This window comes from Xiphophorus hellerii, chromosome 11 (genome assembly GCF_003331165.1).
Source record: "Xiphophorus hellerii strain 12219 chromosome 11, Xiphophorus_hellerii-4.1, whole genome shotgun sequence".
In the NCBI taxonomy this organism is placed as follows: Eukaryota; Metazoa; Chordata; class Actinopteri; order Cyprinodontiformes; family Poeciliidae; genus Xiphophorus; species Xiphophorus hellerii.
In genome coordinates, this window is record NC_045682.1 from 17,190,687 (window position 1) to 17,208,710 (window position 18,024).

The 18,024-nt window shown below is 40.1% G+C and overlaps 1 protein-coding gene across 1 annotated transcript in view; it reads right to left on the minus strand.

The window, feature by feature from the left end:
• Positions 1-18,024, minus strand: part of slc8a4a (solute carrier family 8 member 4a) — a 35,237-nt gene continuing 17,213 nt past the window's right edge. The window contains exons 5-9 of the mRNA XM_032576631.1: positions 13,083-13,189; positions 11,853-11,971; positions 10,556-10,655; positions 5,677-5,949; positions 1-3,191 (exon numbers count right to left, since the gene is read on the minus strand). Coding sequence (XP_032432522.1) covers positions 2,812-3,191; positions 5,677-5,949; positions 10,556-10,655; positions 11,853-11,971; positions 13,083-13,189 — 979 coding nt within the window. The 3' untranslated portion in view covers positions 1-2,811. The remainder of the gene's footprint in view (positions 3,192-5,676; positions 5,950-10,555; positions 10,656-11,852; positions 11,972-13,082; positions 13,190-18,024) is intronic.

The window sequence follows — 18,024 nt, forward strand, 5'->3', positions numbered from 1 at the left end:
TTTCTGGGACCATAAATCATCAACATTTATTTCCACCTTTTATACATCAAACGTGCATATAAATAAAAGTAAAATCGATCATATAAATAGCTCTACAGCAATACAGTAACAATAAATATGGCTATACACACTCCAGGTTAAATAAATAATAATAATAATAATAAAAAAGACGGCTGTGTAGCACTCTCAAGTAATACTGAACACACATCCTGTTTATAACACATTTTTCAAGTCAAATCATAAACTCTTCTGGTGCTATTTAATTGTGCTGATCGCTTCACTCGTCGGAAAGGCGTCACTTTGCTTTCTGCTGTGCTTTTGTTGTGACAGTGTCAGCAAGACGGAGGTTAAAAGAAGAGTTTTTTCAAATCTACACACAAACTATCACTTCACTTGTTTTAAAAAAAAAAAAAAAGTGAACAATACCGATGCGCCATCTGTAAAGTCTATTCTTTAAACGATATTATCCCAGAGAAAGGCTCACCTGTACTCACACACACACACACGCACACATATATGTAAACTTCATTAAATCTATCGAAAAGCAAACACTTTGCTTCAACTTCACAACTGTTGTAAAAAAAACAACAAAAAAAACGGTCATTTCTTGAAAATCTTGGCTGTCTGAAACCTATGCAGAAGGCTATGTGAGGAAAGGGCACCAGGCAGTGGAGAGAGCATGAAACAGCTGGGATTCACATGTACAGAAAAACAAAACAAAAACACCAACACTTCAACAGCCATGTCCAAAAAAATCACACACAGCACTTTATAAAATAGATTACCAAGAAACTGTGAATCTGAGTACGTGCAAAAGTAAACACACCGAGTCTTTCACAAAACGCCCACGCACAATGTTCATCCTTTACATGATATACAATGAATAGTTAATGTTAATATCGATTACACGAGCGTGTTTTGTCCTTCTCAAGTCCTTCATATTGCATCGAAGCTCTAATGTAGCGTCACCCCATGCACCAATGTAAATTTTTCATCCTCCACCGAGGAATCTCGAGTGTCCGTGTCAAGATTAAGCGAACTGAATCAGTAGTTTGCACAAAATAATGCTGTAAATGTCGAGCAGAAGAGCGGCTTGGTGGTACTGAAGCTGATTATATACAGTGAAAAAGTGTTGCGCACCTCACAGATTTCTTCTTTGTTTTGTTTTTTATACACTTGTTTCAGATCATCAAACACATTTAAGAGACGTCTACTGCCTCAGTAAAGGTCAGTGATTTACCACTAAAGATGCAGTAATGCTGTTTCCTGTCTTGTTACGATTTGAAAATACCCGGTAAGTGGGTTCAAACTTGAGTAGAAGAAGGGCAACGATCAGGTTTTTAAGTTTGTGTGACGCTTTTGATGCACTCCCGATGTGAAATGTCCACGCATACTACAGATTAATTGGGTGATATGACTGTCGGTGTTACTTTTCTGTGACGTCACCATCTTGTTTTATTTATTTCTTCAATATAAGAACAGACCGACCATCGGGGAATGAAATGTCAGTGCTCTATTAGGTGGTCAAATAATCAAAAGCCAAATAAATCAGTAGGTGATGGCTTTTGGTTTCCCTACTCCAGGTAGTGCAGGTGTACAAACCGTCTGTACAGCCTAGTGTGAGGCTAAGTGAGATTAATTCGGAGCGACTGCTGTGACATCTGAGTCACAGTTGCATTGTTTCTGCAGCGGGGAATGAACATGTGCTGCATACGAGGCGTGGGAGAGCTGTGCCATTCACGTGGGGGAGTTCTTCTACAAATTTAAAAAAAAAAAAAAATCCATTGCAGGGAGGTTAATATGGTGATCAAATTGTTTATGCTTTGAGCTGAATGTGTAAAAAGATGACGTGGAAGCATCTTTTTAGTGTGGCGTTGTGCCTTCCGAACCAAAAGGCTCACACACAGCGGTGCAACGAGGTATTAAGAAAGAGACTGTCATCAAAATGGAGTTCAAAATGCCTCAACTGTACCAAAAAATACATCTTGATCCTCTCCAAGACGTTTGGGACAATATTCCGTGGACTGATAAGACAGAAAAAAGAAAACTTTAAATGGATGGATGTTCTGTTATATCTGCTCTAACACTAACACAGCATTTCAGATCCAGAACTCCAGCTGTGGGAGTTCGCTCCTTTAGGACCAGGACGAGTTATCCTGATGTTGTACGGGACAACGATCTGAAGCAGAGCAGGAAGCACACCTACGAATGGCTACAACATACCAAAGGTTAAGGTCTTGGAACGGCCTAGCTAAAGGCTGGACTTAAGTCTGATTGAGAGCATGTAGCATGACCCAAATTAGGTTCTTAATGCCCATCAACCCTCAAACGCTCCTGATTTTTGAAGAAATTCTGCAAAGGAGAGTAGGTCAAAATTTACTGGCAAGTTGCTGCCAAGGATGGCTAAGTTATTACTTTATGGTGCCAATTATTTTACTCCCGTTATCATGGTTTGATATTAAAAATGATTTGAAGATCTAAAACATGTTACCGAAAAAAAAAAGAAAAACAGAAGAAATCTGTCGGTTGGTAAATACATTTTCACAGCACTGTAAATGTCACATGAAATAAGTATTTTAGCGTAGGAAAAGAAAGTTTAGCTTCAGTGGCTAAAGCTAGCTTTCACAGCATCATCAGCGGTAACAAAGTCCCAAAGTCCTTAAGTGCATCATTTTCTAGATTTTGTGCTATATCAATAATAAGTGATGATACAAATAGTTAGAAATCTTGTGAAAATAGACAAAAACAGTGAGAAAACTGTAAAAACAAGAAGAGGAGTCATGTCTGTACTTTTTTCCTTTTGCCTTGCGTTTAGAAGCCAGGCACGTGGCAGTATGCCTCTAAGGAGGCCAACAGGATGTAGATGAACCAGAGGGAGAGGAACAGGAAGAAGGTGAGGAGCTTGGCTGTCCGTGGGCCCCCGAGCTCGCCGCCCGAAACGCTGGGGCGCCTGCGGTAGAGCAGCACGAGCACGCACACCAGCGCCATGACGGTGTAGAGGGTGACGGAGAAGGCCAGCGAGCCCGGGTTCACCTTGAATGTCTGACCTTTGGTTTTCCAGTAAACGGCGGCGATGGTCCACGCCACCCCGATGCCCAGGAAAACATTCACCGCGTTGCTGCCCGTCACGTTCCCAATGGAAGCGTCGGCGTACTGGTCCTGGATGGCGGCCACTTTACTCGCAAATGTGTCTGTGGAAGAGAAGACGAGAAAAACGGGGTATGTCTTTAAACTTATGCTACCAGCTGATGACAAATCACAGGGAATGTCAGTGGAGAAAGTCTCAGAGTCACCTTGTACAACTGGAACCGCTCCAGTTTTCCTGCCATTGATTTTTTCTAATCACACTTATCAAAGCTGTCTGTGAACTGCGGTGGCCTATTGATGGGCGCATTGTCATTCTTGGGGAGACTTTTCTCATCAGGATAGAAATCTTTCATTGTGGAACAACGGTAATTGCTTACAGCAACTCACTCTCGATCTGCAGTGACCCTCCTACCTACAGGAATAAGGTGGTTCAATCTGTGTCTGTACGCCAGTCGAGCACAGAGTGAGTATTGGCTGCCAAACTGGACTCAAAGCAGAGTCTGATTAAAGAGCTAATGTCTCAGCAAGATCTAGAAAAAGTCATCCATGCGTTTCTCTTTAGTCGCTTTAGTTACTGCAATAGTCTATTCGCTATTTGCCTAAAAATTAGTCAACCAGATCCAGGTCGCTGCTGCTCATGTTCTCGCTAAAACCAGGAAGACGGAAAGCATCACCCCTGTTCTGAAATCATTCCACAGGCTCCCTGTAGCTCAGAGAATACACTTTAAAATACTTCTGTTCGTTTATTGACCACTGAACAGCTTAGAATCAGAATAAATTAGAGACTTGTTGTCGTATCAACCTTCCAGGCCTCTCGGGTCTTCTGGTTCTGGTCTGATCTGCGTCCCCAGAACCAGAACCAAAAAAAGAGAGAAGCAGCATTCAGTTTTTATGCTCCACTAATCTGGAACAAACTTCCAGAAAACGGCAAAACAGCAGAAACACTGAGTTCCTTTAAGCCCAGGTTAAATCCTTCACCTATTTAGAGCTGCCTTTGATTCATAGTAACTGGAAGATTGATCAATAAATATGATTTTGATGACATTTGATCAAATATACTGATATAAAATAACTATATTATCCCCTGTTTCATAACTTGTGACTGTATTGTGTTTTTAAGACATAAAGCACTTTGAACAACCCTATTGCTAATTGTGGTATAAAAATAAACTCAAGTTGAAAGTTGATTTGAAGGACAATATGTTTTTACAAACCTAGTTAAATATGAACACAGACATGTAAATGTTAGATAGACTTCTAAAATCAGCTAAAAAGTCAAACCTATAAAGCCAAACACTTTAGTTACAAACACCTAATATTTTGGATGGACTTCTTCAGCTGGCGCTCCTTCACAAACGACTACCAAATTCTTACACTCAAAATTAAAAGTGATACTTTTAATTATATCACGTAATGACTAATGATTTATCTAATTCTGGAACAGCTCCGTAGACGACTGGTATGGTCTTCAATGGCATCCTGGTGCCTCTTATACTCGGTAGGATTTTACAGGAGCCTGGCACCATCCGTTTGCTGTTAGCATGTGGCTTCATCTGGTAAAGAGTGACTGACCCGGGTGGGAGCTTTTGGAAGTAGCTCCTGAGTGGCCCCCGCTAATACAGAGAGAAACACTGATTTGGCTCACAACGCAGAATACAAAAGCTTTACAGAAACACTTTTGACGTAGCATTTAGAAAAACAACAAAACTGACAAAGTGTCAGGGAAGATATGAGCGATGCAAATTTCATTAAACGAACCGTGGCAGGCAGAGTGGGAGAAGTAACGCACGAGCTGCCAGGGTTAGGAAACAAATTCAGGAGCGGTATCTCCTTATAACAAGGGCAGTTCTTCTTTGTCTCAATTTCGCAAGATACAAAACTCATCTAAATGGGAGACATGGTCATTTTTGCGAGATTTATGCCTCATTAACAGCAAAACATGTTCCTGCTTAAACGAGAAAAGATGTAGCAGTGAAACGGCAACATCTTGTGGGATGTTTGAGTGTCGCCTAAACAGGACGGAGAATCAGAGGGAGCCTCTTTATGTTTTTCTAAGAAGCCGTAATTCCTGATTTGAAAAACGTATCAAATGAGAAAGTTTCTCATTTTAACAAGAAACGTCTCCTGAATTAATTTTTTTTAGCTCTGGAAGTAAACTGCTACATATATACAGGCATATTATGGCACATTTTAGACATGACTACCAAAACCTTTGAATAAACGTATTGTGTTTAAAGCTATCAGCTTAATTCAGAGTGACTTCAGGCTGTCTGTCTTCCACTTTGCAAGCTTGTGTTCTGCACTCAAACCCGTCAGCCTAATAGAGACTCTGGTTGTGCCTCAAAGACACAAAAAAAAAAGATTTAGGAAATGGTGAGATGGGAATACAAGCCGATCGTACAAGTGGAACTGTGTTTTCCTTTGTTTACGTCTTGTTAAGGTGCTAAGTGAGAGCTTTGGAGATAATTCCTCTGACAGCTCAGGAGAACAAGAGGTTACGTAAGTCTCCCCGAGCAGCTGCTTCTGCGCCACAGGCGAAAAACCCAGAGGGATTACAGAGCAGGTCGATTCCCCGGCACGGACACCCACCTGGAACAGAGGTGCCGAGGGCAACAAACACCACGGCGGTGACCGAGTCCTTCAGACCGACGGTGCATCCGAAGTGCGAGGCCAAGTCGCCCGTCACAGCTGTCAGGACGCCGATGAGGGAAATGGAGACGAAGAAGCAGGCCCAGCCGTTCCAGTATTCGGTCGGGGGGACGAAGGCGAAGAGAACTTTCCAGAAAACCGTCAGGAAGTGCATGATGTAATCAAAGCAGGACGGCAGCCGTTCCTCCCCGCTCTCCTCTTCGTCGTCGTCGCCTAGCGGGAAAACATTAACGAAAAGTAAGAGCAGTAGGAAGCAGCGGCTGCCTGAAAGAATATCTGGTGATTAACACGTCTTTCTTCTGCTGTTGCCACTGGGGTTTGTGGGTTTTTTCATCACCAAGGAACCCGCGCTGCATAAACCGTCTGTCTGCTGTACTTAAAGTTATCAAGATGTCATCGTTGTGCTAACGAGGATTCAGGCCCGACTTGACCCATGTGTCATCAATGTGATCTAGGAGGAGGTTACCGATACAGGGACATCAGTCAAGGCGATTATACCAACTGATGGTTCACACACACAAGCAGGATCTGTGTGTTGTTAGTCGCCATTTTTAAAACAAGTGTGTTCCTCAGAATAATGCAAGTAAAATTCACAATGATTACCCTGTTGGGACAGCTACAGCCTCCTTTTCTGTTCTTTAGTAGATGTTTTACAGACGTATTAGAAGCAAGCTGTTCCTAAGCCACTATTAAATTAATAATATTATAAAACTACACAGTTATAACAAAGCCATGTGCCAATAAATAATAAATAAATACAATAAATTTTGCACTTATTTGCAGAAAATGAGAAATAGTCAAAATAACGAAAAAGATGCAGTGCTTTCAGACCTCAAACAATGCAAAGAAAACAAGTTTATGTTCATTTAGAAACAACAATACTAATGTTTTAAGTCAGGAGGAATTCAGAAATCAATACTTGGTGGAATAACCATGAGGTTTTCAATGGGATTCATTGCAGTTAGCTCTTAATTTATTTCCAGAGCTTTATACACACATTTTTAAATATTATTTTTTTCAGTCAAATCAACAGTTTTGTCTATGTAATACCAGATTACATGAATGTGAAATTTTATTTCACATTATTTAATTTCAAGAGGAATTCATCAAATTCAGAGACATATTTTGTAGTTTTATCAATACTTTCTGCCACAACCGACCCTTTAAAGGCGTTCTTGATCTTGACCCAAAATGAAAATGAGTCTGACTCTCCTAATTTAAACCACATATATCACAGAGCTATTAGTCGATCTGCGGTGTTGGAAAGTTTCCCCAAATCAAAGGAATTGCTCAGGGTCCCCCAAAACCTTGGGCTTGCCCTACATGTTGGGTAGAGCAGTGAGTAGCAGCAGATGGCGGCTCGTATTAAGTCCAGTTCTGCTGGAGGTTGGTTCCGGATGAAAGTGAGTCATTAATCTCCACTGCTGCTGTGTGTCTGTGCAGGAGGCGAAGTCAGTAACTCAACCTGTCGAGCTTCCTGGACCTGACTTGACTTGCCTTTAACTAGTTGGCAAAGATGAACAGGAATGTGGGTCACTGAATTTGAATCTGTCTGCCTGTGACCATTTATGCACAAGAACTGGACCTGTTTATTTTACGAAGAGCCTTGAAATGACTGAACAAAAATACTGAGTTGTAATTATCACTGAGACTTGAGAGGAAACCTGTTGTGCTGACAGATGAAGCCCATTGTCTGGGCTCCAACAATTTCAGATTCTCGTTTCTGTGGCAGAGTGACCGACAACAAACAAACTATTTGCAAGCAACACTGTGAAAAACAGTGGACCGGGCTAACCGATGCTAAAGTTAGCATCTGCTTCAGTTTATAGCCAATAGGAACCAGCTTCGGTGGGTTAAGCTGATTTTAAAATAAATTGACTAAACTTTTAGTCAATTTAGATTTCTAGTTGTGCTGACAACTCTCACTCACAAAAGCTCATTCATAAAAACTTGATGGTAGTTGTAAAACCACCAGAAATATGCATAAAATCTAGTCTCATCTCGTTCTCATGAAAAATACTGTCTTGTCATATAACCTCGGTAGCTACATGTATAGATACATCACGTTAAAACTGCTCTGTTATCCTGTTTTGATCAAAAGCTCTGAAAAACTTTAAAAGCAATTAATTTACTAATGGTAGTGAATCTTTAGGAGATCTGTACAATGACTACATACTGTACCTCCCTGCTAATATCCTCATCAAACTCAGATTTTTCTGAGGGAAAAATCCATGATTGATTCTGTCGCCCTAATCAGCTTTAAATATACCCTCCAGAATTAACATAATATCACATGGACACTTTCTTTCCACCCTTTAGGTCTTATACAGAAAGAATATCAAAAATCATCTGAAAGAAAACAAAATGGTAGAAAAAGATTGATACTTTGTGAAAGAGGTTATGTTTTGACGGTACAGTCAAGGATAGGTCTGGGTCCAAACATACAAAGCTACTGTGAATCTCAACATGCACTGAAGAGTCTAATGCCTTACAGCAGGAGTAAAGACACATTTGCTGACCTGCAATGTGAAAGAACATCTTTGAAAGAATGATTTTCAGGAACTGGAACAGCTCTGAATCCAGAGCTGTTTGCTCTGGATTCAGAGCAAACAGCATGAGTCAACCCTACACCAGAGAACCTTCTCTATATGATAACAATAATAGTTCAGTTTTAAAATAGAGCATAGCTGCAGGATACAACGCAAAGGGAAAAATAATTTTGTTAGGTCTACTTTTTTTTTTTTTTATCATTATCTGCAAACAAGGGCACTAAAAGCAGCATAGTGGTAAAAAATATCCTCCTGATTGCCGACAGTTGTGGTGCTGCAGGTTTTGCCGTTTCCGTTTATTCGCTCAGTACGGGCAAACTCCAACAAGCTGACCTGATCTGATTGTTGTTTCAAAAACATAAATACAATCTTGAATCAATGTCTGTTCATTTATACAGAATATTCTGCGATAAATTCACAAAGCAGTGATATTGAAGTCATCTTTTGCAGCTGGTTTGAACACACCATCTCCAGGTTTAATGCATAGGACACGTAGCATATATTGCTTTAAAATATATGTAGCTACAAACAGATTTGCACGAGAAAGATTTTAGATATCTTCCAAATCAAGACAAGAACCTCATATTCAAGAAGGTTAATTGAGTAATCAAATCATTTGTAATAACGTATCCCCCAGACAGAATAATGCAACGATGGGATTTGTTAGACCTCAGAGTAATAATACAACACATTCAGTCAGGTCTCGACTTTGTTCTACTTTAAGGACACCAGCATAGTTTCTTTGTAAAGTTGTCATGGTTTATGGCTCACCTCCTCTAAGAATAATGTGTATTCGTATTGTTTAAATTTCCCAAATGATTCCAATTTAACCATGTCATAGATCTTTTAGAAAAAATATTGACCAACTTCATGTAAAATTGATCTCGAACTGTCACATCTCATCTTTTCTTTGCTGAAATGCTTTTTTTTTGCTACATTCTGAGTTATAGACTTTTAGACTAATTTAAATATGCAGTAAAAGTACCAGAACTTTACAGAACCAGTGTTGAAAGTTAACTATACCATCACTTTCTTTTTTTATGGAAAGGCTGCCCTGGAAATCCTTACTTTGCTTTTGACGATTTTCTACTTGACCATAAAGGAATCAGTCGGGAGTGAATGGATTTATTGTCCCACTAAGTTCACATGCATATTGATCCCTTTACTAGCTGAATTTAGTTACAGTAAACACATCTTACCACAAATTATTGATGTTTTATTGCCAAACAGACTCCAAGTTAAGATTTGTATCCATTTAGCACTGATGTGACTTCTAACATTTGCATATTTTACACGTACATCTACTTACAGCTGCTGTTGCTATGGTTACAGCTTCCCAAGAGGACGGTAATGTACCTGACATTAATGACTCTGACGGCGATGATAGCGAGAGCTCTGATGAACTTTGAGACCAACCGTTGGAGACTGCAGGGCTGCTGTGCTTCTGATTTCAGTCTCTCCTTTAAGGAACGCTTTACTGTAACTTCCTAAAGTTTGAACTGTAACCAGATACAGGTTTTCATTGCTAATAAAAGTAGTTTGTATCTTTTTTGTTTGTGTTGCTTCAATTATCTGTCTAATACTTTGAAAAAAAAACCGTCAATTGGTAGGGATTTTCAAGTTCCGACTACAAATGGAATAATTTATGATTATTGTAGATCATTTTTCAAGTTTTAGCAGCATAAGGCAGTGCTTTGATTAGATTTTTCAAATTGATAAAATTATAGCTCTGTAAAACAAAGTGGAAATAATAAATGATTCATTTCGGAAGCTGTTGAGCCGTGCTAAAATGTGTATTCTTGAAAACAATGAGGTAAATTCACAGCAGGAACAGACTTCCGTATGTCTTCACAAATTTAGCAAAGCGCTTTGTGAATTTACATATTTTCAAGCAAATTGTTGCCGACTTTAAGCTGGAACAAACAAAATGAAAACTTCTGCGTCGTGAAGTTCGATTTACTGTCTGTCTGCTTTTGTGTGAGAGAATCTGAAAGTTTCACAAAACAAATGGCTTTTGTGAAAAAGCTGAGAGCCAAGAGTCGCATGAATTGTCCAGAGCCGCTTTTACGATGGGCCTTATAAGGAATTCAGCCCATAATGCATTTTTAATCAGCTGTCAGCTCCAAACAGATGCAGAAAATAAACGCTGAATCGCCGAAGGGCGTTAAAACCTTAAACTGAGACGCTCGTCTTTGGGGTTTTAACGCAGAAACGTCATAGAGAACGAAGCACGACAGGCAGATGTTAGCGTTCAGGTCCGTGTGGCTCACCTGCGCTGACAGTGACGGCGCTGACAAACTGCTCCCTCCAGCTGCTGCTGCCCACCACCAGCGCCAGGTTGGTCTTCTTGATCAGCTTGTCCACTGTGCTCTGGAGACGACCACGGAGACAGAGACAAGCAGGCATGAGACACACGTTATCGGCGCAGGCTTAGCAAGAAGTGACACGGGAGACACTGATGAGGTGACTGAGGGTACAATTACTGGCATCTCTCATCCCACTGGGGTGCAGAGTGAGTCACAAAACCAGATTTGGGGGGAGGTGGGGTCGGGCTGGGCTTCATGCCCACAGGAAACAGAGCCAGTGAGGGAAGCTGGGAGTCTCAGATCTGTATCATGTAGCAGCTTAATTGCTCTTAAATAGTCTTAAAGGAACACAACGGCCAGTTTTACACCAAGGCATCAGTTTACTCTGCAATATAAACCTGTGAACACGGTGTGTCCCGTGGCTGGAACGGGAGTAATAATAAGGCTGATGTCATGGTGATGTAATCAGGGGGTCTCAGATTGGATTAGCAGAGCAAACCAGAGGCCAAACAGGCATCTTCTTCTCAGGTCTGAACCTGTAGAAAAGGCCTTTTTTTCTACAGTCGGTTTTTACTTGTTTTTGTTGTAAAATCCCATCCGTTCTCTACCAACGTGGGCTGCGTTGAGACATTAGTTTTCAACACGAACATGCTTCATAATTCAACACGGCTCTTTGGTTGAGTTTAGATATTCATATTCGCTGTAAAAGATGAAATTATGTAATTTGATGAAAATTGCTATAACATTTGGAGACTTCTCTTGGTCTCGTGTCTCAGTTTTTCTCTTAAAAGTTATTTAACATACAGAGCTTTTGCAGTTGCCTTTATGCTCTCTACCCTCATCACTTGAAATTTGAAGACTGTGGTATGTTTTTTTTACTTTGTTTTCTGACCTACAAGCTAAATCAGAGCCTCAAAATGAACCATTCAGAACTTTGACAAGCTTAACCAGAAAATTTTGACAGAAATAAAGATTCCTCCACTTGTGGATGTAAATGATAGAGTTGATTCAAAATAACAAAGGGACTTGCAGACACATATCCAGCACCATGACAGACTGTTCACACTCTAACTTCCTCAGCGCAAAGCCGAAAGGTAATGTGACGTGTCTACAGAACAATTCTTAGCAGCTTCATGTTTCAAATGATTTAAAGTTAGCTAAAAACAGTGTCAACTACAGTGTTTATCCACCGGCACAAGATGTAAACAAGAGATCTTGTTTTAGGAGGAGAGTGGCTCAAAACTGCTGGTTTTTAAGTTACCTTGAACTCGTAGGATTCCTCAATGACCACCTCCAGCTTGGTGTGCTCTCCCAGGACGGGGCAGCCCATCTTTGACACATCCTCTGGACCCACCGCCATTTTGTTGTCATTGGTGTCCCCTGCACAGATCAGCAGAAGCAAAAACGTTGATTATACCACAAAGACAACTAGAGCCAGGCGTTCTGCGACGTCTCAGAGGTTCGTGAGAGAACATCAGTGAACAGGCAGCATCATGAAGACCAAGAATACAGTAAGTAAGTAGCATTAAATTGGAGAAGAGCCACAAAAACTATGAGAACTCTGGAGGAGCTGGAGATATATAAAGCTCAGGTGGGAGAATTTGGCCCACAAATCTAACTTTTATGGAGGGAAAGAGAAAGGCAACAGCTGTGCTTCCAGTAAACTTAAATTTGCCCAACTTCACCTTTTGAAAATAAATTTGCTTAATGGAAACATTGCATTTAAAAAAAAATCTTCTTGTTTTTCAACATAAAGTTTTTGTGCTAGGATGAAACTGCAATGGAAACATTCTGTCCCCAGGTGCCAACTGCATACTTTCTGAGATGTATGCGAACATGTCATCGCCCCCCCTCTCCCTCCCGACATAAACTTGTACAACTCATTGTTAATTAAAGTATCAATAATAATAAATGTACATATATGTGAATAAATTGTTGCCCTCAGGGCAATTAAAAAAGAATGAAACAAAAAACAGGGCAATATTTCATAATTGAATATATATTTGAGCCAAAGAGCCACTTCTGTTAGCCTGTGTCTTTTTTGTTTTTGCGCCACTGTCTGTCACGTCACGCGGGTCCTGTGTTCAACAACTGGATGTTTACTACTGGAGGAAATGACGAAGAAGATGACAGGTGGTAGGAGGATGATGGTGCGCCATGTTTTTTAATGATGTCAACAAACATTTCAACATGTGATTTTAAACGTATTTCCTTTTTAATGGAAACGTAGCAGTTGCGAAATTGTATTTTTCAGAAAGTCGCGGAACATCACCGAAGTTATGCGCAAACCGCTGGTGTTGAGAGAAAGCGGTAAGAACTCCCAGTTCTGTCACAAACCATGAAAGAGACACAGCTAGCCTTGTGGAAAAAGGTAGTCTGGTCCCATGAGACCAAAATGCTACTTTCTGACCCTCCAAAACACGTGGCAGAGAACTGAATTTACCCTCTCTTCCATCATTAAACACGGAGGAACTCATGACTGAAGACTCACCGTGTCTCTGTCCCACCTCCAACAGCACGGGTTCCTCCAACACAATCGTGAACGTCTTATTCTTCTCATATTCCTCGTCATCGATTATCTTCACGTTCAGCAGCTTCCTGGAGACAGACAGGAGACGAACAAATAAAACAATGAACTGATGACACTTACACGTTTTAATCGGCTCCTTTATAAACATCAGAGTCAGGAAATCTTTTTTTTTTTTTTTTTTTTAAAGTAGCACACAAAACACTTGATGATTATGTCCATCGTTTATTGCAGAGATTCGGGTAAAACAAATGTTCCAGCCTACACAATGAATCATGAAACTGTTAGGTAAGAGGGTGGACGCTGAAGTGCTCCACAAAATATCCTGTAATGCCGAGCAAAATGTGATTTTTTTTTTCCCTTCTTTCCTCCAGCACTCCACAAGAGGGCGGACTCCTTCTACATCATTAAGTCCATTAAAGTACGAGCGTCTAGCGAAATGGCCCACACCCCTCCCACACACTTCACATCCTAATTCAGATTACCAGAGAAGTTCGCTGTGGAAATTATAAGCTCTAACTTGCAGGGGGGAAAACCCAGCAAACTCCTAAACCTCGCCCAGAAACGCATTTCTTACATCTGAATGCAGCACAAAAACACGAGGTGTCGAGCTGTGACCACCATATTTTTCTTTCTTCAGCACCGCTTCACTCTCCTACGCTGTCACAGCCCGTCTCTCTCTCTCTCCCCCCCTCTGCATCTCCCTAATGATATGTGGGTGGTTGTCTATTTCTGTCTACACACATACACTCAGGGTCTGACAAGGCGCAGGGAGAACGTTCACTCGCAGAACACAAGATATTTTATTTTAAACTCCAGTGATCACGTCATCCCCGCTGTTTAATGTCAGGGAGAGTCATGCCAGTGGGAGCAGAGTGAGTCTCTGCAAAGCCTCGGATCCTCACAGAGAAGCAGAGAAAAAGAAGAGTTTCATGTACGTGCATGGTCGTTTACTTTGAAGCTCCCTGTTTAGGTCTTAAAATAAAAAAAAAATGTGAAGGTTCATGAGGCAGTGTTTGCCCGCTAACATGAGCTGATTCAACCGTGGAAGACGTTTCTGCTACAAATTAAACACGGTTTACTATTTAGCCATTTTATTAGAGTACAACTTACCTTTTGGACCCCCATTTTGTTTGAAAACTAGCTTAATCCTAAATCAAGGTTTTCCTCACAGATATTCAAGTGATGCCATCATGCGGTAACTTCAGATTTATTGGTTGTACATGCAGGACATGAATCTCATGCAAACTGGGCCATCACTCCATTCACACAGATGAATAAATTGGTACAAATTCATATATAAAACTATTGGCAAAACCCCTCCATCAGTATTCTCAATAATACTTTCATTTCAGTTCCAAGAGTTCGTACATGATTAGGTCAAACCAACGTTTGGAGCAACTTGAAAAAACACTAAAGCATCGACCTTTATCAACGCGATAAAAACCATAAAACATGACCAATGTACCTGCTTTTAAAAAACTATCATGTATTATAATATAGTCAGTATGAGTATGGTTGCATTTCAAATTTTTTTCTCTTTTTTTGATATTCTTCTGTTTTCTGCTGTGGGACATCCTGATGTTTTGATGTTTTCTGAACTTTTTGGTTGAAAAAAGGTTAAATAAAGGTTATATAAGCATAAAATGAATTCACCTCATCTTCAAAGTGCTCTATTAGAAACCAGTTAGGGCTAATGGGAGCCTTACCCTAAAGTTAAAGTTAGGACTCAACTTTAGAGGACTACCGCCGCACATACGAGTGGCACATTACTGCCATTCTGCAAAATATTCCGACATGCCAAACAAATGCATGACAACCTGCCTTAGCTGGCGATCAAATTGTGTATTCTGCAGTGTCAGAAGCGAAAAGGAATCGCTGGAGTGTCGTTTATTTAAAGCTGCAGCTCTTCTTCTACCATGGAAACGCAGGCAGTGTGACCGAGCATTTAGGTTTCAGAAAGGTTTATGCAACAAGGCCTAATGAGCGATGGTTGCTAAGCAAAAATACACTTTTTGCTTAGTCAAGTTTGCAAACTCATTTGTGAAAGCATGAAAAAAAAAGTTTTTGTTCAGTCTGGAATAATCTAGTTAGGTTTCAGTGATTCAGTGGATGTAAATAAAAAAAAAAATAAACTACTCCTTTTTTTACAAACAGAAAAACTATTTTGGTAAACCACTAAATTGTGTTTTAAATATAGTTATCAGTGAATAATAAACTAATTAAGTGCTACCTGAAATGTTATTGATTTTAATCAGGCACTTGAGTCAAATATGTAGCTTAAAATTCAGGTTATATGAGTCATTTTAATTTACTGTATGAATTTATCTGATCACGCTGAGGCTCAGGTGTGCCGACTTGAGAAAGTGCAGAAAATTATGAATCAGTTTTGAGAGCAGAAGTTGTTCCCGGAGAGAGGCGTGCTAGATAAAATAGCTGACTAGTTGGATAAACATCGACAGGTTAAATATCGATCGCCTTCATTTACCGAGAAGCAGACTGCATTTCTTCTAGGGAGTTTGGAATAACTTAAACACAAAATCAACCAACCTCACAAAGTCTGACTAACTGATTTTGTCCCATCCGTATAAGTTTTAGATAATGTTTCTCATTTTCCATATATTGTCTCTTAAGCTACTGCTTTGCAGTTTGGGTTTTAATTAAAGTATGGGTTTAGTTCACATTCACGCTGTGATTTGCTAAGGCATAAAGGTTGCTGTTCAATTCTTCACCTGGCGAACATCGAGTCAATTTCCACACAGAATCCACCACATCTCCTGTGGTACTTAAAATCGCTGTTATTGGAAGTTGTGGAGCATTCCCTGCATTAAAGTTTAATGTGAGGTGTTTTGTTTCTGCATCTCCTGTCTGGTTGGATCCAGAAGGCCATGTCCTTAGGCTGACCCACAACATGCCTGAATAAATAATAAACAAACAAACAAAAAAAAGCTGTTTTGTTAAATATGCAGAAAAACATTGGAACCATCTTTGAGACTTATTTTTATTCCACCTGTTTGGCACCAAGGACAGCATATTTCTGATTTTCTTTTTTCCATTCATTCATGGGAATCTTATTACTTTTCCACTATGCAGAAGTGAAGGTGTGTATCATTTGAAAGATTTTACAGGCCTTGGGGAATTGAGGAGCATAACATCTCAAGGTTTATAGAAATATTTACTCTTGCGGTCAATTTCTTCTTCTTCAGTTGTCTCGTAATGGTTACATAGTTTTCCCATGGGGGAATGTTCTGCAAAACAATCTCCTCATCCATTTCCTGTTTCTGGCCATTTGTTTTTATGTTTGTGTTGCCGTCCATTTCCTGTTTTCACACCACACTGCCTCCTGTTTTCTATCCCAGCCCTACGGCATTAAACCCAGGATGAGATTCTGACTTTATAAGATTGATGCCACAAAGAGTTTTTGTGGCATGATGGCATCAAAACGTAACGTGGTCAACTTTTTAATTTTAGAATAAAATAGCGACAACAATTACTGTATGCCAGGGTGTTTCGTTTTGGGCCAGATCAAGATCCTGAATGTTCTTAAAGGGCCGGTCGTGCCAAAATGTGTTGATAAAACCCGTCAATAATCTGTTAAAATATTAACAAATCTTTGCAGTGTTGAAGTAAATTATTAATGACTATTATTTCATAAAGGTTTTGAATACCTTTGAATACTTTTTATTATTACTTTTTACTTTTACTTGATTACTTTTATTATTTGTGTTTATTGATTACCTTACTATTGATTGTTTTAATCATTTAATCCTATTACTCATTTATTCTTATTTCATTTTAGTATATGTTAAGTATGTTAAAGGTCACAGTTTCTGACACTGACTGCAGCTAAGGGTGACAGTTGTCTGTTCTATAGGGACTGTTTTAACAGGAAACCTTCTGATCACAATCTAGCCCACTCAGCAGCTGCCGTTAAATGGGGCCTCTGAGCTACGCTCTGAGCTGCGCGGATGCGCAACTTCTGAGTTGAACGGAAGGACAAACAGATAGGGGTTTTTGTCCTGCTTAGCTATCCAAGAACAAACTGTTGGTTCTGCAAGTAAACCGCATACAACAAAAGGTCAGTAAATGTAGGAGTATACTGCGGTTAAGGTGTCAACGTCTCGAACCTGCAGATGTTTCCACTGGGTGACCTGTGTGTCACCTGTGCCCTATTGTCAAGAAGAAACTGTCCGTACTTATGTTTTTTTCCTTCTTTTGTGTGGTTGATGCTCCCGCCATTGGCTACGTGTTTGACTCTGTATAAAAGGAGGCTGCCCAGGCGACACAGCCAGAGAGGTTCTTTGACACTCATGTGTGCTGTTGACCGCTGTGTGTTAAATAGCCTTTCTCCAATTGCAATTGTTTTAATAAACTTGTATCTTTATTCTGATATCTGCCTCCTAGAGATTTGTTGCTTTAACAGCAGTTTAAGTAGTTCCTAAAATTAAACATCTTTTCCCATCGTTCAGTCCCTCCAAGATTTTCTGATTTTTGGGGGGAACGGGGCAATAGAATCACAAATTTTGCAAAGCTAATTTAGAAATACTCTCAAGGAATTTTAAAATATTTACGTTTATATGTGAGGTTAAATGTGACTTTGTTAACTGTCACATCGATCACAGGCTAATAACTTGACATCAAACAAGGTTGAGGCAGCGGGGTCGTAAAAATACAAGATACTGCCACCTACAGGTGGGAGTTAATTTGCAGTTATGCATTAGTGAGAAGAAATGCGGGACTCTGTTGATTTTGACGTCAATTTCCACAATCACAGGAAACTGGGAGGACTGGTTGATGTAATTTGGCACCTGGAGTTTTGAGGGCCACACAAGAAGTTACGGCGGGCCAGATTTGGCCCCCGGGCCTTGAGTTTGACACATCTGCTGTAAGCAAAATATAATAATTA